The sequence below is a fragment of the Balaenoptera physalus genome (assembly GCF_965194825.1).
Source record: "Balaenoptera physalus genome assembly, chromosome: 10".
Taxonomy (NCBI): domain Eukaryota; kingdom Metazoa; phylum Chordata; class Mammalia; order Artiodactyla; family Balaenopteridae; genus Balaenoptera; species Balaenoptera physalus.
Genome location: NC_138889.1, coordinates 52,727,508 through 52,754,233, shown reverse-complemented (window position 1 = coordinate 52,754,233; position 26,726 = coordinate 52,727,508). Strand labels below are relative to the sequence as shown.

The 26,726-nt window shown below is 37.3% G+C and overlaps 2 protein-coding genes across 8 annotated transcripts in view; one reads left to right on the top strand and one right to left on the bottom strand.

Moving 5' to 3' along the window:
- The window catches only part of DDIAS (DNA damage induced apoptosis suppressor), a 37,229-nt gene extending 22,561 nt beyond the window's left edge, over positions 1–14,668 (top strand). For 4 of the 5 annotated variants that reach the window (XR_014250188.1, XR_014250189.1, XR_014250190.1 and 1 more), the window contains 2 exons: positions 904–1,187; positions 12,099–14,668. The gene's annotated coding sequence lies outside the window, so the exon portion shown is untranslated. The remainder of the gene's footprint in view (positions 1–903; positions 1,188–12,098) is intronic. The other variant, XM_082410142.1, reaches the window with a different exon arrangement.
- A 1,251-nt stretch (positions 14,669–15,919) lies between these two features.
- The window catches only part of RAB30 (RAB30, member RAS oncogene family), an 86,655-nt gene continuing 75,848 nt past the window's right edge, over positions 15,920–26,726 (bottom strand). For all 3 annotated transcript variants that reach the window (XM_082410285.1, XM_082410284.1, XM_082410286.1), the window contains one exon: positions 15,920–25,189. In XM_082410285.1, the coding sequence (XP_082266411.1) occupies positions 24,939–25,189 (251 nt within the window). In that variant the 3' untranslated portion in view covers positions 15,920–24,938. The remainder of the gene's footprint in view (positions 25,190–26,726) is intronic.

Here is a 26,726-nt window from a genome sequence, read left to right as displayed (position 1 = left end):
TTTCACTCATTCTTTTTGACACTCCATGTAATACTTGCTCCCTCACTTCTAGCTACTGTTGTTTATAGCCAGTCTCCATCAAAAAATAGTCACTGTCAACTTTCACATCACTCACTATTCAACCTGCTGCAATCTGTTCTCTCTCCCCCACCTCCAGTGGCTATGGTGTTGGTAGTTTTCTAACCCTCAAATCCAATGGATTTGTCATTCCTTATTTTATTTGATCTCTTTGCACTCTATATACAGGTAACATTTTCATGGTTTCTGGTTTCTCCTAGTCTCTGATCAGGTATGCCTGCAGGGCAAATTTTTTTTTTTTTTTTTTGCAAGGCCCTATATAAACAATTTGATTTTAAGATGTATTACAAAATTCATGGTCCCATGTAAGGTAGAGTAGTTCGTCAATGAAGATTTAGAATAATGGATAAGAAAAAGATGTGCGTTTATTGCCCAGTCAGTGCATGTGAAGATTCCTTATAGTATACAGGCAGCACCCCTTTCTCAGGCCAAGGATATAGTCTCTTCATGTTCTTTATTGTCAAATGTGCCATTCCTGGCTAATTTCATATCTCCCACTATGATTAAAGAGTAGTAATGCAGTTACTATTGAACTATATAAATCTTACCTCTACAGTTCCCTAATGTCATTTATTTAATGCTGGCTACATCTTTACTCATGATGCTGCATCCATTGTGCCACCGTGAGTACTGGCTTCCAGTAACTCTCTCAAATGTTGTTACTCTGCTTCATTGGTGATTACCAAAAATGCAGGTCTTACACACAGTATGCAGGAAAATGTGAATAATAATTCATTTTCTGGTTATATTATATTTAGCATTTGGACTTTTCTAGCATAAACGTAGCGCACATATTCTAACCATGTCTTCTCTTGAACTTTTTAGGCTGTAATTACTGCATTCCTAAACCGTGATCTCTTAGCCACACCCAGGAAGAATAGTCAAGAGGCCCACGGATGGAGCAAGAAGAGTAGTTTCATTTGTGCAAGGAATGCCCATTCCTCCATCAGCATGGGTTAAGCCCAAACCTAGAGAGCACAATGCCACTGTCAATTGGAAATGAGAGGACATTGATTGGAAGAGCCAGCTGGCAAAGCAGAGCAGCAGTCTTAAAAGGCCTCAGATTAGATGGGCCTGTCCTGACACACAGTGCAGAACCTGCAGAGAGGGTAAGGGGACCTCCCTGGTGCCAGTGGTGGGAGGTGGACAGAATTTAAGAACAATGTCACCATCCTCACAAACTTGGTGGTCTACAGACCAAAGACAGTCCCATAGTTGGAACACAGACCAGTGGGAGCCAAAGCACAGACCCACACGTACAACTCAATCTCAAGGGTCAATAGTTTGGTAACCCAAAACCCTAAATTCATTCTGTGTCCAATATGAGAGTCACCTAAAAGCACCATTCTGGCAGCTCAGTCTCATACCATTGTGTGAAGGAAATATTGCTTCGGCCAGTAGAAATGGTCCACTCTTCAGACCCAGGGAAATTCCATAGGCACAAGACCCAGAGCTCCTTAGAGCATTTGTTCCACATGAAGAGTAGGTGAGTGGGTTAGAGGGTCAGAGAGTACCTCAAATGGGAGAAATGGCACGTGTCCCAGCATCAAAGTGGGACTTGAAAATCTCAAGAGAGGCATTCTGGCAACCAAGTCTACGTGGGGACCAGATCCAGGCTTAGGGTGCCTTCCTTAGTCCCAGGAACTGGAGGTGAATTTAGAAAATCTTGAGGAAGACATTCTAAAGCATCAGTCTCCCTGAAGCATGGGGCTGGGGCAGGGTCCTTTCTTACTCAGGTCTTAGAGATACTGTCTGATCATCCCCTCTTATTATCCTTGACTGCTTCATTTGCCTGCCTTTTAAAAGATGGTGCCTCTAAGTGTTCCGTTATTGGCCATTCTGTTGAAAACCCGAATGAACTTTTTGGCCAACCCAATACATGTACTCTTTGGTTGAATTTATCCACTCATCTATAGTTACCACCCATAAGCTGTTTAATTCAAAGTCTGTCTTTTATCTAGACTCTCCTGAGACCAAATTCGTATGTTAGTGTTTTATTATTCAGCTCAAAATGTTTTATAATTTCCATGTGGGTTTTTTGACCCATGAATTTTTTACAAATGTATTTCTTCATTTCCAAACAGAAAGGACTCTTTCCCTAGCTATCTCTTTATGAATGATTTCTACCTGAATTACACTGTGGTCAGAAAAATTATTCTATATTATTTCAGTCCTTTGAAATTTGTTGAGACGTTTTCTGGCCCAATCTATAGCCAGATTGTAAATGTTCTAGGTGTGCTTGAAAAGAACGTATATTCTGCAGTTATTGGGCACAGAATTTTATATGTGTGTATTAAATATATTAATCATGTTCAAATTATCTATATCTGTACCGACTTTTCCCGTTTTATTAATTATTGAAAGAGGGATTTTTAAATCTCCCTCTATGATTGTGAATATGTATATTTCTCCTTTTAGTTCTGTCAATTTTTATTTCACTTTGAGGCTGTGTTATTAGACACAAATTCAATCTTGTGTCTTCCTGATGGACATGGGGAAAGTCCCGTTTCATTGCTATTAATGCTTTTTGTCCTAAAATCTAATTGTTATTACTGTACTACATTAGTTTTGTCTTGGTTAGTGGGTTTTGTTTTTGTTTTTCATTTCTCTTTTATTTGTTTGTTTGTTTATTTATTTATTTATTTATTGGCTGCATTGGGTCTTAGTTGCTGCGCGCAGGCTTTTCTCTAGTTGTGGCAAGCAGGGCTACTCTTCATTGTGGTGCACGGGCTTCTCATTGCAGTGGCTTCTCTTGTTGCGGAGCGTGGCCTCTAGAGCACGCAGGTTTCAGTAGTTGTGGCTCGTGGGCTCTAGAGAGCAGGCTCAGTAGTTGTGGCCCACAGGCTTAGTTGCTCGGTGGCATGTGGGATCTTCCTGGACAAGGGATCAAACCCATGTCCCCTGCATTGGCATGTGGATTCTTAACCACTGTGCCACCAGGGAAGTCCTTCATTTCTCTTTTAAATCTTTCTGTATCTTTACGTCTTAGAAATGTTTCCTGTAAACCTCATATAGTTTGGTTTTGTTTTATTGTCCAGTTTGACAATCTTTGTCCTCTAGCTGGAATATTTCATCCATTAACAATTAATGTAGTAATTTAGATATATTTGAGTTTATCGTATTTCATGCTTCCTGTTTATCCTGTCTATTCAATGTTTCATGTCTTCTCCTTTCTTTCTTTTTCTTATAATCCTTTCCCAAAGACCTTAAATCTTTTTAATCCATTTACTATTTCTTTTAATTATGTTTGTCATATAAGTTTTAATTCTGTATTTTTAACTCCACAAGATATAGTTTCTGTAGTCAGTTTTTTATATTTGTTTTTTTGTTTTTGTTTTAGATTTACCCACACATTTACCATTCTCTTTGCCCTTCAATTTATGTTTTATCCCAGATCTTATATCACTTTCCTTTGGTCTGAAATATGCCCTTCAGAATTTTTTTTTTTTTTAACTTTTATCTATGTAGTTTTTTCTTTTTCTCCAGAGTTGTTTTTTGAGTTTTGAGTGTCCCAGCTTTGGCAGTTTACTGTTTATTTATTTGGTTGCTCCGGGTCTTTAGTTGGAGCAGGCGGGCTCCTTAGTTGCATGTGGTATGCATGTGGGATCACCAGCAATCAAACCCAGGCCCCCCTGCATCAGGAGCACAGAGTCTTAATGACTTTGCCACCAGGGAAGTCCCCAGAATTATTTCTTCTGTTGAGATTTTCTTGATGGAAAACTCAGGTTTTTGAATTTGCGTATTTATTTATTTGTTTGAAGATGTCTTTATTTTCACTCTCAATCTTTTTTTTTCGCCACTCCACACAGCTTGCAGGATCTTAGTTCCCCAACCAGGGACTGAACCTAGGCCACAGCAGTGAAAGCACCAAGTCCTCACCACTGGACCACCAGGGAATTCCCAATTTTCACTCTTAATCTTGAAAGATATTTTCTCTGGGTGTAGAATTCTAGGGTAGGGGTTATTCTCTTTCCACTCACAATGCCATTCAACTGTCCCTGGCTCTCATTGCTGTTGAGAAATCAGCTAACTGCCTTTTTTTTTTTTTTTTTTTTTTTTTTTTAAGTAATCTGATATTTTTCTTTCTGGATATTTTTATTCTGTCTTTAGTGTTCCTCAGTTCTATTAATGATGTGTTGAGATATGGATTTCTTTTTTTAATTCTTCTTGAGATTCATTAAGTTTACTGAATCTGTGCATTAGAGCCTTTCACCAGTTCTAAAGATTTCTCAGCCATAATCTTAAAATATTGCCTCTACTCCATTCACTCTCATTTGAGAATTCCAATTAAACGTGTTATGCATTCTCACTCTTTCATTTCTCTTAACCCTTCCTTGATTGTTTTCCTCTTTATATCTGTTTGTGCTGCATTCTATACAATTTCTTCTGACCTCTTCATCTGTGTCTAATCTACTTTTCTACCTACCCATTGAGTTTTTCTTTCAAAAATTATATATTTTCTGAAAGCTGGATTGTTTTTTTTTCAAATTTGCTAGATCACATTTTAAAGTCTTCTTTTTCCTCTAGACATTTTCAGGTTTATCTGTTACTACTTTAAATGCAGTAAGCATAGTTGTTTTATAGTCTGTGTTTGACAGTTTCAGTAACTAAAGTCTTGATAGGTCCCTATTGTCATATTTTTTTTCTGCTGGTTCTCACTCATAGTGCCATGTTTCCTTGAGGCCTAGTTTAGCTGGAGCTACTTGTTTTCTTTGGAAAATTATTTATGAGAATTCTGAGGCCGAAGAAAATGCTTTCTGGGGAAGGATTTCCATTTGCTTCTGCCAAGTGCCTGGAATCACTACCGGTATAAAACAACTTAAACTAAATTCATATTTGAGGGCTTTTTATTTTTTTAATTTATTTTATTGAAGTATAATTGATTTATAATGTTGTGTTAATTTCTACTGTGAGAATTTTTTATATCTGCCTAATGAGCTCAATTTGGGTTGCTAAATCATACAGGGGTCAGATTATGACTATAACTTCTTAGGGACTGTTTCCTCCCTCCACTGCTGAGGGTTTATATCTGATTCCCCCTACACTGAAGACCTTCTGAGGTCCTGCCTTAATGGGCAATTCCTAATCCTATTAGATTCCTTACCATGAGCAAGTTATCTTCTGTCCCCCATACCTCACACAACAATGAAAACTGAGTTAAGATTGTCCCCTAAGCATTTTGTCCATCTTTTATGGCTGAATTATTTGTGACTGTATTACAGTATTTGACCTGCCATGAATTATCATTTAATAATAAATGTCCCAGGACTTTTACTCCTTTTAGGTGATAAAAAAAAAAACTACCCTCAAAGTTGCAGCTACCTTATTAGACTGTTAAACAGTTATTAAATTTCTAAATATTGGATCTCATCAGTTCTTAGCATTTTAGACCTGGAGGGGACCTTGGAAAACATCTGAATCAGTGGTTCTCATCCATAGGCTGCTCATTTAAATCACTTGGGACCTTTTAAAACCATATTGATGCCTAGATCTCATCCCAGACCAGATTTATCAGAATTTGTGAGGGTAAATCTCACATATCAGTAGTTTTTTTAAACTCTCCAGGTGATTCTAATGTGAATCCAGGGTTAAAAAGCACTGGTCTAAACCTCATAGATGAGGAAACCGAGACCCGAAGATGCTAAAAGTCTTCCCAAAATTCACATTTACATAAGGTTGAGGTTAGAATGTGAAGTACCCTAACTCTTACTCCAGGACTCTATTACCCCATTCTGCCTCCTTTATTATTGAATACTAAATAAAGATTGGCAACAACATTTCTTTTAATTCAAGAATTCATACAACAAACATCATGTGTTTTCTGGGTACTTGGCACTAATGATAGGATGATTAAATAGAAAAACACTCTGGAAACTTAAGGTTAGAGAAAAGCTGATGGAAAACTAGAAGGATTATCTAGTTAGCATTTGTTCTTTAAAGTCACTGCCTAGTCTGGATCTTCTACCTAAGGTGCAATGAAATGTTTTGGTTATAATTTCATACCCGGGGCAAAAAAACCTGTCTTCCATTAAAACTGATACGCTTAATTATTTTCTAATAATGAGAACTGCATCCTTGACTGTTTTTCCTTTTTCTTGTAAAGTATTCCAAACCAAACATGATGCTCAGTTATAGCCACTGTACTGGGTCTTATGGTTTGCTCCCTCCTTTTAAGTGATCTGAATTTTATTTCCATTTTTATTAACATTATGGCATAAGTGCCCTTTATTATAAAAATGCCTTATATTAGTTTTGAAAGGAAGTGGTGAAGTAAATTTTTATATATAAATTTAAAAACCAACCTCAATTCATTAATAGACTGTTACCATTTAATGAGTAAAATATATGTAAACTGCTGTTTTTTTATTTCCCTAGAGTGTTTACCAAGGAAAACATAAAATATAGACTCCTAAATTTATCTAAGGGAGAAATTTTAGATACATGGTTTTCTCAATCAGTATTATTCATTTTATAGATTTCTTTGATAATTATCAGTTGTGAAAGTCATATCTATACCTATTAGATGACTGATTATGTATGCGTACATACCAGAATCTAATGTGATACCACGGCCAACCAGACTTTTCTTTTAGCTGCTGGTCTTTAAAGAGTCAATAACCATTTCTTGATAACCATAACTTATGTGGCAGACCTTTGTTAGGTTCTATCATTCATTAAAAGTATTCAGCAAATTGTTTGTTGCGTTCCAGAATGTACCTGGCACTGTGCTAGGTTTAAGATAACTGCTATCAAGAAGCTCACACTCTAATACATGATGTCACATACATTCTATCATTTAGCTTTCATTCAATCCTGTGAAATAGGTATTGTTATCCCCATAGCCTCTACTGTCTTATCTGTAAAACAGAAATAATACCTCTTAAAGCTACTATGAGAGTTAAATAAGACAGTTAAGTGTGGAACATGGTTCCTGCCATCAAATTCAGTGTTCTTTCTACACCACCACACCTTCCAGTACCAGAATTTTCTGTTTGCTTTCACCTACCCCTTTATTCTTCGATACCATTTTGAATTAGCATCTGCTCTATGGTTGTAATTCCTTTACCCAGTTCCAATTCCTCACCTCCACAATGGCTTCTTCCCATCTTTCTCCCTCTATTAAAATCCAATCCTTTTCTGACCCCTTGCTTCCCCCTTGCAACCCAAAGTATTTTTGGAAATAATCCCTTATCACTGATTCATTGTTGATGGCAATGTAATTGGTATGAATTCTGTGTAAGATAATTTGGCATTATCTATGAAAATTATAAAAGCATTTCCACTTATAGGAAGTTATCCCACAATTATATTCATATATAAAGAAGTATTAAAGAAAGATATTCCATTAGCATTGTTTTTAATAGCAAAATAGTGAAACAAATAACCATCAACATTTATAAATGGTTTTATATGTGTAGAATATTAACTGGAAGGATACACAAAAACCAGTGAAAAAAGTTTAAAAGTGAAAATCAGAGTATATGGCATTATATGTATACACATACACATATATACACATATAGACATATATACGTGTATATCTTTCACGAGTATAATGATACTTTAAACACTAGGTGCCTTCAAATGATGATAGAGAACCAATTCATTATCTTGAAAACTGATAAAGGGAAAGAATTAAACATTTATCTTAATTTTCTTATATAAACTGTACCGTTGGATAACCAAATAGCTGTAGGGAAGTTCTCCTTATAAAGACTCCAACTAATACATTTCATAAATGATAGAAATGGAATATCACCATTTTGCAATCCCCAATGAATAATGGATGTGCTCATTGAGCATCAATGGCTGCTAATATTCCAAAAAGAGACAAGGAACACCTGTCTATTTACTAGATGAGTTGCTGCCTGATTCATGAATCATTCAATAAAGCCAGTTAGATCTTCAAAAAAACCAAAAAGACAAGATATTATATGCTTCCAGATGAAAGAATATATCACTTCCTTTAATCTTGCCAAAGGTATTGAACCTGAGTCTAATCTCGCCTCCGTATCTAGCTGTCAATTTGCAAAATACACAACTGACAAAAGAACATGCAGACCTACACCAATAAAAATAAAATCAGCAAAATCCAGACTAGGAAACTGCATATCAGACAATGCATGTTCTTCAACAGATGATTTTAAGGAAAAGAAAAAGATGGAGGAGGAGCCTGTAAATCATTTCAAAGGCACATGAAATTTTTTTTTAATGGGCAAGACTAAACTCCAGTGCCTTGACATGCACACTTGTGTATGTCAATTCCTTGATCACTATGAAAGTCAAGATAGTTTCTTTGAGAAGGAGAGGAGATTCAGGAGTGGTTGGCAAAGTTCTATTTCTTGACTCAAATACAAGTGTGTTTACCTTATAGTAGTTTACTAAATGATACACTTGTTTTCCTGCATTCATGTTTTAGTTTATATTTTTTAATGTTTTAAAAATAATTGAAAAGAATGTAAGTAGGTGCGTTGTAATGAGGGAAACAAAAGGTGCAGACAGGTGGAGCATCTCTCTCTGGGCCAGTCCTCATAGTTATTTTACATACTTTGTCATTTACAGGAGTCAAGTAACTCACTCAAGGCCAAGGCCACATCACTAAGTGGCAGAGCCAAAGCTCTGATTTTTCCAGTGCACTGCACCGCCTCTCAGGCCTTAGGGGGAATGTTGCATGAGCCCTCACCTCTTAGGACAGGCATTTCTCTGTGAGACAGCTTCTGCCTTCTTGTTGACCAGTGGCTGCAGCCACTTGAATAATTTAAGGTTGAAGGCAGGTGAAGTATTCTGCACTGTTTTTAATCTGATCCATCACTTGCACTTTCAGCCTAAATTAATTTGTGATGTGATAAGAGAAAATTATCTCCATGGGAGAGAAATGAACTCACCTATAAAAATCTTGCCTTTTCCCTAATAGGATTCAATCTGTTTCCTGCAGTTCCCTTTAGGTGCCAAGCTGAAGTGTATGACCGCTTGGCCTATCTCCCTTCATCACAGTTCCTTCACCAGCCGAAGAATTTTCTGCTAACTAGAGCTACCAGCTCTGCCAAGAGCCAAGTGTTTGTCCATCCCTTGCCTGCCTTGGGTGGGAAATGATAACTCACGACATTGCAAAACCCAGGGCTGACCAGTGGCTTTTTCATTTTGTATACAGCAAGTACAAGGGCTCAGGGCCTGGGTTGATAGACACAACAGCACCTGTAATTAGATCCAGGTGCTATATACACTGGCTATTGACTATGACTCCAATAATTACAAAGTCAACCAACCAAAATAGATGTTATCAAAGATGGCTAAAACAGAGACCTAAAAATCAGCAGGAGCTGGAGAAGCATTTTCCCACTCTTTGAAGATCTAAGCTTAAGATACATGTGTTTGGTAAAATAGGCATTTTTTCAGCAGGCCTTAACCAGATTACTTGTCTCAGGGCTTGCAGTTTGGCTGGTATCAGATGAAGGGATTCATTGAAAGCATAAGCTTAATGGACATGATTAAGTTAACTGGAGTCAATAAATGCCATTGACAGTATGTTACAACTCTCCTAGATCTTGGGGTATTTCTTATGTAACAAAGGGGAAGTGGGTATGGTAACTCTCATATTGAACCTGTAACTAAGCAGCCAATCAGCCCAATTAACTAATACAATCTGCTGTAGATTGAATGTTTGTGTCCCCCCCACCCCCCGAAATTCATATGTTGAAACCTAATCCCCAAAGTGATGATGTTTGGAGGTAGGGTCTTTGGGAGGTGATTAGGTCATGAGGGAAAAGCCCTATTAAAGAGGTCACAGAGAGCTCCCTCACCCCTTGTGCCATGTGAGAACACAGTGAAAAGATGGCCATCTATGAACCAGGAAACATACCCTCACCAGATACCAAATCTGCAGGCACCTTGATCTTGGACTTCCCAGCTTCCCGAACTGTGAGAGAGAAATTTCTGGTGTTTATAAGCCATCCAATCTATGGAATTTTAGTATAGCAGCCTGAAGAGACTAAGACACCATCTCTCAATGGCCTGCTAGATGACTAATTTTTATTTCATATATGTAGTGTTATTTATCATGTGCCTATTATATGCCAGACACAATGGCACTTGTATTATTTCATTTAATCCTCAGAGTAGCACTAGTATTCTGAGCACTAGTATTGGCTCAATTTTAAAGAAGAGAAAATTGAGGCACAGAGATAAAATAACTTGTTCAAGGCCACAACCAGTATATGGTAGAGCTAGGGTTCAAACATAGGTCTTTTGTCCATGCTCTTCCCACAAATGCTAAGGCAAAGATTGCTAACAGCCTACCCTAATATCCATTCTCTGCTTCTTCCTTTGTAATAAAACCTCTATCTTACTCAGTAGAGAAATATGCCCTATTGAAAGACTGTATTTCCCCGCCTCCCTGGCAGGTCAAGTTCTGGCCAGAAAGATATAAATGGAAATGTTGCATGGAACTTCCAAGAAGTTTCCTTAGAATGAAGGGATCAAGCCCTTCTTCCTCCTTCCTTTCTCTTTCTTCCTTCCTGCTCCTGAGACTGGGACGTGATGGCTAGGCCTCTAGCAGCCATCTTGGACAGGAAGGTGATCTTGAAAATAGAGGCCGGAATGAGAGAGAGCCCAAGTCACTGATAATACCATGAAACCACAGTACTACCCGTTCCAGGCTTCCAACCTCTAGACTTCTTTCACATGAGAAAAAGAAAACCTTGCCTTGTTTTCTCAGGTTTATTATTATATGTAACCAAATATGCCACATATATCTGTATTTCACCCACATTTTGCCTTGCACAATTATCTAAAGCTAAATAATTCTGCTCTCGATGCCCACTAATTAGTAAAACAGCTGTCTGTGGCTCCAGGTTGTTTAACTCTTTATTAAAAAGGCCCAAAGAGAAAAGAACTAACATTTGTATGCCTTCTATGTGTTAGGTACCCATATATATTACACTATTTCACATTCTCACTATCTCATTCCATGATCATTCCCATCAGTGCTAATATATCCTGCTTTAAAAACAAAACTCTTTTTTGACTTCATATTTCTCTCAACACCCCTTATCAGCAAAAACTCCTTAAAAGATTTATATTATAGCCACTGTTCATCTCTCTTCTGATTCTCCTGAACCCAAGCAAGGCATTCTCTCATCCCCATTACTCTGATAAAACAACTCTTTCAGCATCACCCATGACCTTCACCCTTGCTAACTCCATGGTCATCTCTTAGTCCTTGTCTTTCTTAATATATTAACAGCATTTGACACAGGTGATTGCATCCTCCTTGAAATACTTTCTTCACTAGGCTTTCAGAATACCACCCTGTTTTCTTCCTGTTTCACTGGTCATGTGTTCTGTCCCTTGCTGGTTCTTTCTTATCCCTGACTAAGTGTTGGAGTGCTCCAGAGTTCAGTCCTCAGTCCTCTTTTCCACTTATATTCACTTCTTTGGTGACATCAAACAGTTTTATGACTTTCAGTACCATCATTGTGGTATCAGCTCCCAAATTTCTACCTCCAGCCTGATCTTCCCAAATTTCAGAAACATATATATAGCTGCCAACTCAATATCTCTATTTGGATATCAAATAGACATCTCAAACTGGATGGGTCCTAAACCAAGCTCCTGGTTCACCCTGCCCGCCATAACTACTCCTCCAACAGTGTTTTCCTTATAAATGTCAGTAAAACACTACCAGTTGCTTAAGCCAAAAACTTCAGTGTCATCCTTGACTCCTCTTTCTCTACATCTAAACCATGAGCAATGGGAATTCCCTGGTGGTCCAGCGGTTAGGACTCCGTGTTTTCACTGCCAAGGGCCCGGGTTCAATCCCTGGTCAGGGAACTAAGATCCCACAAACTGCTGTGCAGGGCGGCCAAAAAAATAAAACAATAATAAATAAACAAACAAACCATGAGCAAGACCTGTAGGCTCTATCTTTAAAATATATACAGAATCCATGTTTGAGGGCATTAAAAATTATTTAAAACTTTTTAGATATGATTATAATATTATTGTCTTTTAACTTCTTTTAGTGATACATTCTGAAGTATTTTTAGATGAAATTACATGATATGTGGGCCTTGCTGCAAAACAATACAGAATGGAGAAAATGGGAATATAGAAGAAACAAGATTGATCATGAGTTGATAATTGTTGAAGGTGAGTGATGTGTACATGGAGGTTCATTATATCAATACTAGTCTACGATGTTTTACCTATGTTTGACATTTTCTATAATAAAAAGTTAAATAGTTCTCATCACACACACAAAAACTTGTTTCTGTGTGTGGTGATGGATGTTAACTAGCATTATTGTGGCAATCATTTTGCAATATATACATGTGTCAAATCATTATGTTGCACACCTGAAACTAATACAATGTTATATGTCAATTATAGCTCAATTTTTTAAAAATATGAGTAGCTCTATTTTTTAGTATTTTATTTTTAATTTTTTTTAAAAAATTTATTTTTTTAATATATTTTATTTTTGGCTGTGTTGGGTCTTCAATGCTGCGCACGGGCATTGCGGTGAGCGGGGGATGCTCTTCGTTGCAGTGCATGGGGCTTCTCAATGCAGTGGCTTCTCTTGTTGCGGAGCACGGGCTCTAGGCACGCAGGCTTCAGCAGTTGTGGCACGTGGGCTCCGTAGTTGTGGCTTGCGGGCTGTAGAGCGCAGGCTCAGTATTTGTGGCACACGGGCTTAGTTGCTCCGCGGCGTGTGGGATCTTCCCGGACCAGGGCTCGAACCCATGTCCCCTGCATTGGCAGGTGGATTCTTAACCACTGCGCCACCAGGGAAGCCCCAGCTCAATTTAAAAAAAAAAAAAAAAAAAAAAGTTAAATAAAATATAGCCAGAATAGGAGCACTTCCCACAATCTCCACACCTACTCCCATGTCCCAGGCCACCTTCTTTCACCTGGATTATAGCAGTGATCTCCTTAAATAGTCTCCCTGGTACTGCCTTTGCCTGTTTATAATCTACCCTCAGCAGGGCAGCAGGGTGATCTTGTTAAAATATAAGTAAAGTCACTCCTCTACTCAAAACCCTCCAAAGGCTCCAGCTCACTCTAAGTCTAAAAACAAAAGTCTTTGCAATGGACTCCAAAGTGCAATGATACATGCCACCACTCCCCTCAAACCTTTGCCCCTCACTTTTTCATTTTGTTTTAGCCTTGTTGGCATCCCTTTGCCTTGAGGCCTTTGTACATTCTGTTCCCTCTGCCTAGAACACTTTTCACCAAAATACATACACCATTCACTCTGTCACTTCTTTCAGGTCTACTATTAAATGACATGTTATCAATGAGGGCCTCCCTTAACCACCTTATATAACATATCAACACTCTACCATCACTGTTTCTCTCCTTGCCCAGGTTCATTTTCTCCATACTAATTATCACCACCTGACATTATTATGTATTTCTTTATTTTCTACCCCTCCCATGCTAAATCAATTCCATGAAAGTAAGTTGTTTTAGTTTTGTTTCTTTAAACTTTGTTCACTGCTATAGTTTCTGTGACTAGAACACTACTTGGGACATAGTAGGTGCTTGATAAATAAATGAATACCAGTGTTGAGACCCTCATTTTATAATGAGGAAACTGAGGTAAAAAGAGGTTAAATAACTTGCCTAGAATGCTTTCCATGTTCAAAGCAGGGTCTTAATCTTTGTCTTCTATACCAGTGCACTTTTTTTTTTTTGGCCACACAGCGTGCAGGATCTTAGTTCCCTGACCAGGGATCGAACCTGTGCCCCCTGCAGTGGAAGCACAGAGTCTTAACCACTGGACCGCCAGGGAAGTCCCTACCTGTGCACTTTCTACTCCAAAAGTGCTGAAAGTATTTCACTAGTTTACAATCAGGATTAAATGTAAATATGAACATCAGTAAACTTTATAGAATTTTAGGCCACTTACAAGTTGTTAGTTCTTGTGGTTTCATCTTTAAGATCAAAGTCAGAAAGACTAGCCTGTTTCCTCAAGCTTATTTTTATCTAGATGTGAAAATACAACTATTCTCTGGGAAGCCTGAATAAATTCCAAGTATTAAAATTTAGATAGTCTGTCTTATGTTACTAATATGTGGTTTCCTGCAAGTAATGGAAATAAGATATTTTGGTTCTTGAAATCTTCAGAGGTGAGCACCTGGCCAAAAGCACAGCCACATGATTGTGGTTTAAAAATAGCTCCAGGTTTCATCTCTCAGCTGCAGATGTGTTTGGGAGTATATAGATAGCATATAGCAGGCAGAGTCTGCCAGTCAGAAGATGTGAAATAATTGAGTAAATTAATGGCAGTGATCCTCAAGTTTTTTCAAAACACTGATTTCCCATTTGCCAAAGAATTGTGTATCTGAATCATTACATTGCCCCAATGAGAAACACAATGACCTAAACATTTAGATATTTGGGGAATAAACCACATTTATAATTTTCTTCCAGTAATCTGTACTGATTTGTACATGAATAAGCATTTAAAAATTCTATTCGAGTTTGCAATTTGTTCCATTTAACTAATGGAAAAAACCGATGCGCAAGTTGAAATAAACTTGTCAAAATTCCCTTGATGGCAAAAAAAAAAAAAAAAACAGAATGAAAACACTTAAGAGTCAAAGTTTCTCCTCCAACTGGTGGTATTTGCCTCCCAGTCTTTGCTGCTTACGACTAACTAGGTCATATTAGAATCATATGAAATTGCCAATATCTGACTGATTTTGACCTAAAAAACACAATTTCACATGATTCAAATTAATAATAATAGAACACTTAAAAACCACAGGATATATAAATTCAGAAGAGAAATTCCTGCAAACACATCTTTTTAATAAACGTGTTAAAAGAGCAAAATTGAGTCTCATGCCAACTGCTGAGAAGCTATCATTGGACAAAAACAAAATTATAGTAAGTGATTTTGCAGAGCCCAATATTTATGAATGTTAATGTCAAATAAGGTTACAGATTGCCTATGCTCAGTTAACTAAAGAACACCAGGCCAGGGAGCCCAAAGTCATAGTGCGATTCCTTTTTATCCTGTTAACTGTACCATGCTCCATGACCCACTGTACTCAGTCTTAATCCAGGACATTTGTCTCTCAAATGCATATCGCAAGGCAGAGTGAGAGGCAAGAGGTGAAGTGGGGATGAGTTTCAAGAAAAGGTGCAAATCCGTGACTCCTGCAGTGGAGGTGAGAGACAGCTAAAAGCAGATTCCTGCACCTACCCTATAGTATATGCTCAATAAATGGTGAATGAATGAATGGGTGAATGAATTAGTGCCTTATTAGTAATGCATAAGTAGTCTCATTCCTAATTATGAAGGATAATATTTTAAATGATATCTCTAAAAAAATAGAACCATATAATGTGTTTTAGCTGGAAGGTATCTTAAAGATATCTAACCTAGTGCCCATATTTTACAGTTGGGAAAATTAAGGCTTGAAATTAAATGATTACCCCAAAGTCGCACAGCTTCTCAGTATCAGCTGGGACTAGAATTTGACTCCTGCTTCTCAGTGTAATACTCCTTCCAATATATGATAGGATAAATCATTTTTCTCACCACTAGAAATAATTAGCATATAATTTTCACATCCTGAATATAGCAGAGGAATCTTATTTAGTGTTATAATTGGAGGAGGCCTTACTCAGTGTAGCCCCATATTTTACAGGGAAGAAAGCCATGGTGCAAAATGTTAAACAATTTGTCTAAGGTTAGCCAGTTAGAGAATCGACATTCAAACTCAAGCCTCCAGATCCCCAAATCCAGAGCACATTTCATGCTGAAGGACATTAGTGTACTTAAAGCTTGTATGCTTTTTACATAGTTTGATGGCATATGATTGTCCAAATGTGGGCAACAGGAAATGTTTATTTATTTACAAGTACATGGGAAAGCAATTTCTATTCACCTTTTTAAAAAATTCTGTTACAAATAAAAAGTTGTTAATACATTCATCCTTTGCACACAAAATACATTCTTTTTACTTTTACTCTCAGTATGAATTATTTCTTAATAAAAACCAATGCTACAATGGATGGTCAACTGGTTCGGCAATTTGACAATGTTTTTTCAAGAAGGAAAACCCAAACTTTAAAAGACAGTCGATATATGTAAAGGAAATTGTATATTAAAAGTGCTCCTTCATTGAATCCTAGAAGATTGAGTGCTGCTCTCCAGCATGATTTGTAGCCGCCCTTTCAAAAAATGTGGAGGACTTAGAAATTCTCTATGTGATAACAACTCAATGTCTACAAGACTGAAGCAGTCTTCATGAAATTGACTATCTAAATGATAGGCTCATAGAAGAAGTTATTATCAATTTCTACAAGACTGAAGCAGTCTTCATGAAATTGACTATCTAAATGATAGGCTCATAGAAGAATTCTTTTAGCCATATTAGGGTGTTAGCCATTATTCAGAAATCTCCTAACTGACCAGTTGATCTAAGATTTTAAGTTGCATTCTCTAAGTAGGACTTTAAGAGGCCCTGCTTAAATGAACCCAGGTGACTTGATTTGCTAGACTAATTAAAAGATGTGAAAACATATGCCCACACAGAAAACTTGTACAGATATTTATAGCAGCATTATTTATAATAGCCAAAAAGTGAAAATAACCCAAATGTCCATCAACTGATGAATGGACAGCTAACATCTGGTGCATATATACATACAATGGAATATTATTTAGCCATAAAAAATGTATTGATTCATGCTATAACATGAAACATGGTATAACATGAAACTTGAAAACATTATGCTAAGTGAAAGAAGCCAGACACAAAAGAGCACATATTATATGATTCTTTTTATATGAAATGTCCAGGATAGGCAAATCAATAGTGAGAAAATAGATTAGTGATTGCTAGATGATGGTGGGGAAGCAGGGAGGGTGATTGCCAATGGGTACAGAATTTCTTTGGGAGATGATGAAAATGTTCTGGAGTTAGATAATGGTGATGGTTGCACAACTTTGTGAAAATACTACAAAAACACTGAATTGTACACTTTAAAGGGGTGAATTGGTGTATGAATTATATCTTAATTTTAAAAAGAGAAATGCAACTTCATTTTAAAATATTTTGCTCAGATTCCTGCTCCCTCATCCCCCTTTTTAATGTTGAGTGAAGTTTTCACACAATCACCTTTCTATGCAATGTTTTCAGCTAATTGCACTCAGGTCATCATCAGCTTATATTTCTAACAGGCATTTTATTAAAAAAATACATGAACACATAAGACATGATACAGCATCCTGTTAATATCTGCATATTAACATTTAAAATCAAGTATTTTGCTTGTGTTGAAATAGATTTTATATTCAGATGTATTCAGATATTACTGAGAGCCTATGCTTGAAACCAACAACCAATTAAGAGTTGAGTTCATATGATTCCATGATGAACATGTTTGTTAAAACTATGTTTACATTTTGATCAAAAGAGATAGGAAAAGGGAAATCAGGGATTCTCTAAGTCTTCATAAAACAGCTTCTCTAAATATTTTAACTAGCTGCTGAGAAGACCTCCAGAATTATATATTTTGTATTTTATTTCATCCCTATACTAAAAGTCATGCATTAAAATGTATGCAACAATATATATGGGCACACTTTTTCCCTTTAGATGATCTAAAAAAAATCTCAACCCTTTATTATCTGAAATTTTTTTTATCTGAAATTTTAAGCAAAGGTTTTTTTTTTTGCTGAAAATAGCAATTTTACTCACACACTTACATTTACGTAAGTGTATTTAAGTAGCTCCCTTACATATCATCAAAGAAGCCCCAACCTTCTGGTATGTCTAGAGGACACTTCAGTGAGCAGAAATTAGAAGCCAGCATTCCAGTCATTTGAAATTTTCTACAACAGGAACATGAAAGCCCCAACATACATTAAAGGGATAAAAGGGTTCACAAAAAAAATTTTTCTTAAATAAAGCAATTGACATTCATTGTCAGGGAGCCTACAAGAAAGTTCTACTAACATTCTGCAACTGTATAGGACAAGAGAATGTTTATTCTTAATGATTACTTTCCAGAAAGCAGTATGTTTAGCAGCTGTTTTTCAGAAGCCTTATCAAGTTTTGCTATTGTTATTTAATCCAGGCATAACTGTGTAACCTTAAACAAAAGCTCTGTACCATTCAACCAACTAGTGACAAATTATCCTAGCAGACCAGATTCGTATCTTTTGTTATTCTGTGCAGGAATTTTTGCTTTATTAGGCATTTGGTATTCCAATTTTTATTTCAGAACTTAGTGCACGTGTAGAAAGGGAAAGAAACCCTGCTAAATTTAGGTGTTGGTAATTACGTCCATCAAATAATGTCATGTATGAAATTACATCCTAAAAGCAGTTGACAAAACTGGGATTCATGACTCCATTTTTACCAAGAGGAGAAAACAAGAGCCATATAACCAGAATAATTCTTCAGAAGCATACTTGGTTATCAATTATATGTTAAACATGGATAACTGAAGAGTTAATCAACAGTAAGATTGTGATCTAAATCTGATATCAATAAGAAGCTAAGAATTTATAAATACCTATCCTGACATTCCCCAAGGGGATAATAATTATCACCTTAATGAGCTTTTTCTGTCAATTAAAAATAAATTGAGGCAGAAGGGCTATAATAAATGGCAAACATAGCCCTTTAAAAAGAAAACAGGATCAACCCATTTTTCTTCTAATGGAGAATGGGCTCAAGAAGAGAGAGGTTCAAATTGCACTGTGAGGTATCTCGGTAATAAGGTTAAGTTTCCTGATAATGAGTTTACAACCCTGGAATTGCCCACTGTGTTGAGAGAGAGAATACCTTTCTTGAAGCAGGTAAAGAAGTGGAGTCTCTTGGGTAACAGTTATGCCCTAAGGCAGAAGAATGGATCAAATGAGTGATTTTCTTTTAAGGCCCTTTCAGAAATGGAGGTTTTTTTTTAAGTCAGGAGGATTCCTTGTTTTGTTCTAAGGATCTATAGTTGTATCAGACCATCCAAAGTCTGCTCTTAATCAAGGAGAAAACTAATATTTGAGTGTTTACTGTTTACCAAGCATTTTCAATTTATCTAATTTTTACAATAATTCTGACAGGTATTATTACTATTAGTCTATCTTGTGGAGGAGGAAACTGCAAGAGATTGTGCTTTGCATAATGTTATAGCTAATTCATGGGAATATTAGGACTCCTCACACCTAGCCTAGTGTTCCCCCTTCTAAATACCTCCCTGCATCACTCCCTGAAGTGTCAAAGTCACAACCTGCCAAGGGAACTAGAACACAATACCTCTGAAAATTCTGCTTTAACTCAGTGGGAAAGTAAAATTGTGACTCTTGCATGTCACAAAGTCAGTTAAAGAAGAGGGTAGCTTTTGTGCTCTGACTTCTTATCCAAAGGAGTCAAAGAAATTCTCACCCAAACCGAAGTGTTTCTCACCATACTGATGCAAGACCAATGACTTTTTTAGAAAGACCAATGAAGAGCCATCTACCAGCCTTGCAAGGATGCAAGTTACCTTGCAGGTGGAATCACTTGGGTAATGGGCTTTATTAGCAAATGTTGCTCATAGTTATCTCTGATTTTCAAATCAAAGACCTATATTTTGTTACTTTCTACATAAAGCAATTTGGCCTCCGTTCTTTTAAAATTATTTTCAGATCATGCTTCTTCAAGAGAATCAAACCGACTAACCAAATGTCATTTGAGACTTTTCCAAAATAGATTTTGGGGCCTGCTTTTTGCCAGTGACCACCAGCCCATCTGTGACAGGAGCTGCAAAACTTTACGTTGGTAATTTATGGGATTTTAACTGAAGATTCCGCTCTGCTAAAGAGGCCTATCCTGAAATCCTGAAGAAATACCAACTACTCACTAACACTGAGCTTGGCCTATGTTTGGCAAGTGACAAATACATAATTTCTGTGATTTCATGTAGATTTCAACTTCTACTAAAACAATACCTTTTTAATCTTTAACTCAAGAACCAGTTTGTGATTTCAACAGGACATCAATGAATGGACTTGGAAAGCAATCCCAGCCTAGGGCATAACAGCAAGCCAGTCTCAACCTAATGACATGTAACCAACCTCCTTCCTGGAGAGTGGGATGCACTTTGGGCAGAAGAGCAAAGCCTTAAAAAAAAAAAAGACAAATAGCTGTGGGTCAACAGATATTTAACTGAACGTGTTATGAGAAGCAAAGTACTGCAACATAGAATTTTAATAGGTCATCTGGGCCACCCCAACAAACGCTGGGATCTTCTCCACATCATCTTTGCCAAGTTCTTATCTAGCCTTTGCTTGACAGAGGCAGCCCCTTCCATGGTGAACCAACTTTTTGAGAAAGTTCTCCCTGACGTGAAGTTCAAATCTGTGGCCCTATGACCTCTATTCACTGGGCCTCATTCTACCCCTTTGAACAACAGAGTCTTGCGCTAATGTACTAACTGTGTTCCTCTCTCTTTCCCAAGCTAAATTTCCCTAAATCCTTCAAATATTCTTTAAATGTCTTAAATTTTAAACTCCTTCACCATCTTTGTTATGCCTCAATTTGTTTTTAAACTATGGCTCCCCAAAATGAGTGCAATGTTCCCATGGGTTTAGGAAAGGAGATGAAGTATCATCTCCCTTGCTCTAACATTATTAATGAGCTGTTGGAAGGGATGATAATTTCTTAATTCAGTATGCTCTCTCTCCAGTGTGAAGAATGTAAGGGAAGCCAGTTTTCCCTCCAAACACAAATAGGCTCATGTCACAGATATGAAATACAAAAAGAAGGAAAAAAAAAAAACCAAACACATCCCTCTCTTATCCCCAAATTAGTGTTCAACCACACACTGCTTACATGGAGTACATTTTGTCAGAAGGATGAGATAACACATGTGTTTTCACTGCTTTTCATTTTCAACTTAAGTCTCAAGAGGATTATAGTTGCACTGAAACACATCTGTCAGGGCCATGGTTGAGGAGAATAAGTAACAAGTTGACGTTAAAAAAAAAAAACTCTAGAAAAAAGAAAGGGTAAACCCTAGAAGAGCTCTTCTAGAGGCTAATAGGGCAGTAGTCCCTAAAGTACTTAGGATTATGAAATACAGAGTTCTGCAGGATTAAGAAATAGAAAATGTCTATCTTAAAAGCTATTGGTTTGATACATGGGGCAAAAAATTAAATAGTTTTTTCCTGATTATAATATGATCTCATTCACGTAGCTTAGTTTATTATTAAAAAAAGAAGTTTTCATTTTAGTCAGAGGACTAATTCAAAATCACATGCAACTGGTATTTATTCAGAAAGATTCATTAACTGAAACTTGATGCTGGATCTGGAAGAATTATGGGATAGCTTAAAGGGCAAATGAGGCAAATCATGATCTAACACTGGACGTCACCAGTGTCCTCCAAAGACATAAATTCATAAACAGAAGAAGAAATAAGAATCCAGCCTTTGGTTAAATTCTGCCTCCTCTCTCCAGCAAGTCTAAATTGTTTACAGGAAATAGTCCTAATCCAAGTGTCTTATTTTGGCCAGTGGTTTTTACCTTTCTTACCAAACTCTAACTCAGAAATTGACACATTGTCAAATCAATCCATTTCACTTTCATTTTTAGTTATTTTCTTTCCTCTTTACTCAGGTAGAGGTGCTAACATGAAATGACTAAAAAAAAAAAACAGAAGGAAAAAATGACCAGGAAAAACTAATGGCCTACTCTAAGTAATCCACAGAAAGGATAACTGGCCCCATATAATCAAATTTAAATGTTAATATAATTCAATAGATCTAACACAAGCACATAAAGGACTAAAAAGCCTTGCATAGGTAAAGGACAAAGCATAAAATCCTTTGAGGATACAGTCCAGACAAAGCCATAATATCATTAATATAAGCAAACTACATGATTTCACAGATTCCCCAAATCTGACTATATGACATGAATATGATGTGTTGTAAATTGAAGAAAAGTTCGCCATATATTTAGTAACATTATTTAAAAAAAGAAAAAGATCACACCAAAATGGAGGCAGACATGGACTCTGGTAGTCTTATGAGTCAGATCAAGCCATACTGAATTATGAGAAAGCAGCCCTCTTTTTCATCCACCATTAAATGAGAATTCATTTTTATTTAAGAAGGCTCATCTTAGCAAATATTGCCAAGACAATAAGGACTAGTAGGCAAACCAGTAAGTCTAGATCCTGGCCTGGGTTAAGATGGCCACATTTAATTAGTGTCCTTTCTCAAGTTCTATTTGATAAATTTCTGTTTAACTGAAAAAGCTCCTCTTGGCACTAAGTCGTTTATTCAACTAACATTTATTGAGCACCTACAATATTGTCAGGGCTTGTTCTCAAACTTGAGATACATCAGTGAACAAGTGTCCATAAGGCCTAATCTAGAATTCATACAACTAAGAGAAAAAAAGAAACAAAGCCCTACATTCTCATGTGTCCTGGCTGATGTGCCATAGATGGGTGACTGTAAGTACAGAAAGGCTGGGAAGGGTAACAGGGAAGAAAGGGGCCAAAAGCAGAGCTTTCTAATACCCTTCTGAGTTTGGCCAAGAGTAGATAACGGAGACTGAGCCCTAGGAAATAATCTCAGAGTGCAAGAGTGGCCCTACAACCTGTTATTTTACAACTAAATTTGTCCAATCTAACAATGTTCTATTCTCTAAGTTCATAAAGCAACTTTATTTTCAACACACTTGCTGCTGTGAGACAAAGGTGAGTCATGATGTGCTGGGGACTTTGGATTTTTGCCCTAAATGGAAGATAGTAAACCTAAACTTAGGGACATTTCCTCACCATTTAAGAAGAGTTCTTCTGCCCACTTTGATGAACTTTTCTGAACACCTTTACTTGCTGGCTTGGTGGGGAAAACGGGGAGGGAAAGGCAACCATGATAAATTATTTTGTTTGGTGTTTATTTAAATGATTTTTCTTTCCTATAGAGATAGGTTCTAAAATAAAAGCAATTCAAACTTCTGGGATCTCTTTCTCCTACCCATAGGATCAGGACACGCACGGTGAAGCCAACCATAAGTATCAGTCCCTTAAACGATATGTACAGTCCCCACGTGCAGATAGGTCACTCTGAAACCTACTAAAGAAATGCTAGAAAGGCTTCACCAATATTGCGTCTCTACATGACTCATTGCTTTAAAACTCAATAGCTTTCACACATCAATATATCAGGACCAAGACTGCCACCATCTACAGCAACAGTGGAATTACGTATCATTTCCTTATCCCATTACTCATCCCTCAATTATACTAAGCAGCAAGCTACAGAAACATCTGACAGCATCAACAGCAAATAGGTTTAATTATTTTCCCAATTTGCATTTATATCAGTGAACAAATTGGAAGGTATCAAAGTATGGCACTGAAGAAACAGTAACACATATTCAGCAGCATGGCTTCCATTTTGAGTTCTGTTTTTAAATTGGCTAAGTAAAGGCATATATACCTCCATTTGAATTGGAGATTTGCAGTAACACATGCATATAAGGAAGGGGGAGGGAAGGAGGGGGATAAGGAGGAGAGGTAAAAAGGGAAGACCAGGAAAGAAAGAGAGGAAAAGAAAAAGAAACAGGAAAGAATGAATGGTCATGAGTCTGAGAGTAACATTACTACAAGGAGATGACAAATGACTACTCAATCTGCTTCTACGAGCAGAATTTTTCTAAGGTTATCATTGCAGATACAAAAATCGTGAGACTTTTCATCTGTTGCTATTCTCACTTACCGTACTAAAAACATCTACAAAATCCTAAGCCTTGGTCTGTCCAAGATGGATAGTACCAGGAAGTAAAAGATGTGACCTGCTATCAAGGACTGTGCTCTGCTTGGAACTCTGCACGGCAGTCCATTAATCCACAGTATTTTGGTCAGATCGGGTCTGTTTTCTCATACTACTCATAATGTCTTAGAGCTAATCTTTTATATTAGGGTATCCACCATTCTCTCTTTTTTTTTTTCCATTTTTCAAACTTTTTCATTTACTTAAAGGTCAGGAAAGATGGGAGAATGGAAGAAGAAAGTGGTAGAGATTTAGAAGGGAACAGGAAAGGAAAAGTATTCTCCTTCCCAACAAATCTACCCTAGAAAAGGTGGTAATGAGACTTTGAGAAAGACAGCTGATTAATGGACTTCCCTTTTTTCTTTTTTTTTTTGTTTTGTTTTGTTTTTATTTCCATGAAATGTATTTAAGGACATCAATGTACTAAAACGTTTGGTCTGTGAAAGAGTGGAATCAATAGCACCAAAAGGAGTTATGGAGCTTGTGTACATTAATAAAACAATGATTGCTACTGTTGTCACGGGTAAAGGTTTCATTTCATTTTTACATCCCAAAGTTCTTGAAAGTGCCCATGGAAAAGAGAAATAACACTTTGCAAAATCTCCATGGAGCCATCAGCACGCACCAGAGACAGGACTTGGCGTTCCCAGTTTTGGTTTACCTGGTAGACGAGAAAACCAGGGCCCCCAGAAGCCCTAAAGAGCAGCCCCCACATGCACCCACTGACGTGCAGGAGGGATCCCCTACAGTACGTCTCCCCCTGGACTGTGTTCAGGAATGCGTTTTACTTGCTTTTTTTAAAAAAACAAAAGCAACATGCTCTGCAGATCATGGAGCGCCTAGTGCAATTTTCTCCTTGATCCGACTCCAGACTGCAAAAGGGTGAAACCATTATATGTTCTGCTAATGCTGGCCTGTGGACGAGGCCCTTGGCCTGCCATGCTTTGTAAGCTCAGGAGCCCACAGGAGTCAGAAGGTCCTAGAGCAGGACCCATAGTCATCGCCAGATCTCCCCAGCAATTGGTGGCCCATCAGGGCAACTGCTGATTCCTCTTGCTTCTCCTTGCCTCAGCCTTTAGTTGAAATTACAACAAGTCAAATAGCTGATACTTTTCCCTTCTCCAGGTAAGGGTGAGGATACATTGTTCACAAGTGTGTTCTGCCTGGCTTCACTGATGAGGCGGCAGGCCAAGTCAAGGAAGAGTTTCTCCACGTTATCGGATTCCTTGGCTGAGGTCTCCAGATAATACATGTCCTGAGCTTCTGAGAATTCTTCAGCTCTCTGCTGGGAGACCTCTCTCCTTTCAGCCAGATCAATCTTGTTGCCTAAAACAGTGGTAAAATCAAAGAGGGAATCGTCATTTGACTGTTTTGCAAGTTCGGAAATATCAAAATTCAACTCCATATCTGAAGTCAAACCAGAGAGATGGGCAAGTAAAGCAAAACAAATGTGACTGTGATTCCTGGATTGTTTATTTTAAAATACCAGTGCCATTTGTAATGGCAGAGAACTGGAAACAACCCAAAAGCCCATCAGTTGGGCACTGGCTGAATAAACTATGTCACATCCATAGTTATTTGGAGTTACTTAGCACCACAAAAAGCAATGAGGAGTATCTCTGTAGGCTGCCATGGAATGAGACATTAGGATATGTTGTTAAGCAAATAAAGCAAAGTTGAAAAAAGTGTATATAATATACAATTCTCTAAGAAAAAGGGATGAAAAAATACACTTTATTCTTATTTTTTTAATGGGAGACTAAAACAAAATTTTAATTTTAAAGATAATGGTTACCTATGAAAGGAACAAGGTTGAGGGATGAAAACCAGACCTTTCTAAATATACTTCATTTTATAGATTTGACTTCAGAATCTTATCAGTGTTTTACACGATTACACAATTAATATGAAATTAAATTTAAAAAGCAATTCCTAAAGTTGAAAGCAAAATTAGACAAATGAACCTGTTTATCATGAAGTGGCATAACCACACAAAGAGGAACTATTTCAGGTGAGTTGAAGATAATTTTACCAGTAATTTAACCATGTATCCCCGGTGGCACATACCCTAAGGACAAAAAGAACTGAAGGAAAAAATCTTGAACTGTCGCAGTAATTATCTTGTCGGTGGTAGTGTTGGCATCATTTTTCTGGGGCTGCTATACATGTTTTAGGGGATAAAAGCAAATGAGTAATTATGCCAGTGGCATTAGGACAGGGATTTTTAGCATGGGAGAAAGGAAATACGGATATAAGATTAATGAGGTTAAGTAAAATTTCTGTAGTTCTGAATTACAAATGGAAGTATCAGTGTGAATACTTCATGGTGTTATTTTATCTTTAAGAAATTTTCTACTTCTGTTTTGGAAATCTGACAAAGGTGATATGTCAACTGTGTTACTTCCCAACATTGCTCATGGTAAAAGTGACCCTTGATTGATAAATTCCATCTGGCCTGGGAATTCTATGTATGAATTATAAATATCTAATGGAAAGCCTTAACTTTAGGCTTCCCTGAGTGTGATGATTCTTCATCTGAAGAGACCCTGAAAGTTAGTCCTGTCGGGTTGTTACAAGAGAGATGGGCTCCTATGGGGCATTGAGGCTTCTAGCCAGGGCAGATCGTGCACTTGCCTGAAGTGAACCTTTTCCCTTCACATCTGAACTGTCCCAGGAGGTCCTGGACAGCTCTGTGGACTGCTATGAGGGCTGCTTCCACTGAAGAGGAATGCTTGATGCTGGCTTACTATTAAGCTGTGTCTCCTGTCCTGTATCCTTCTAAGTGACTGTGATACCATGTGGCCTATGGTAGTCTTGTCAGTCAAAATGTTTCACAGAGCCTAATGAGACAACCCCCTGTGGA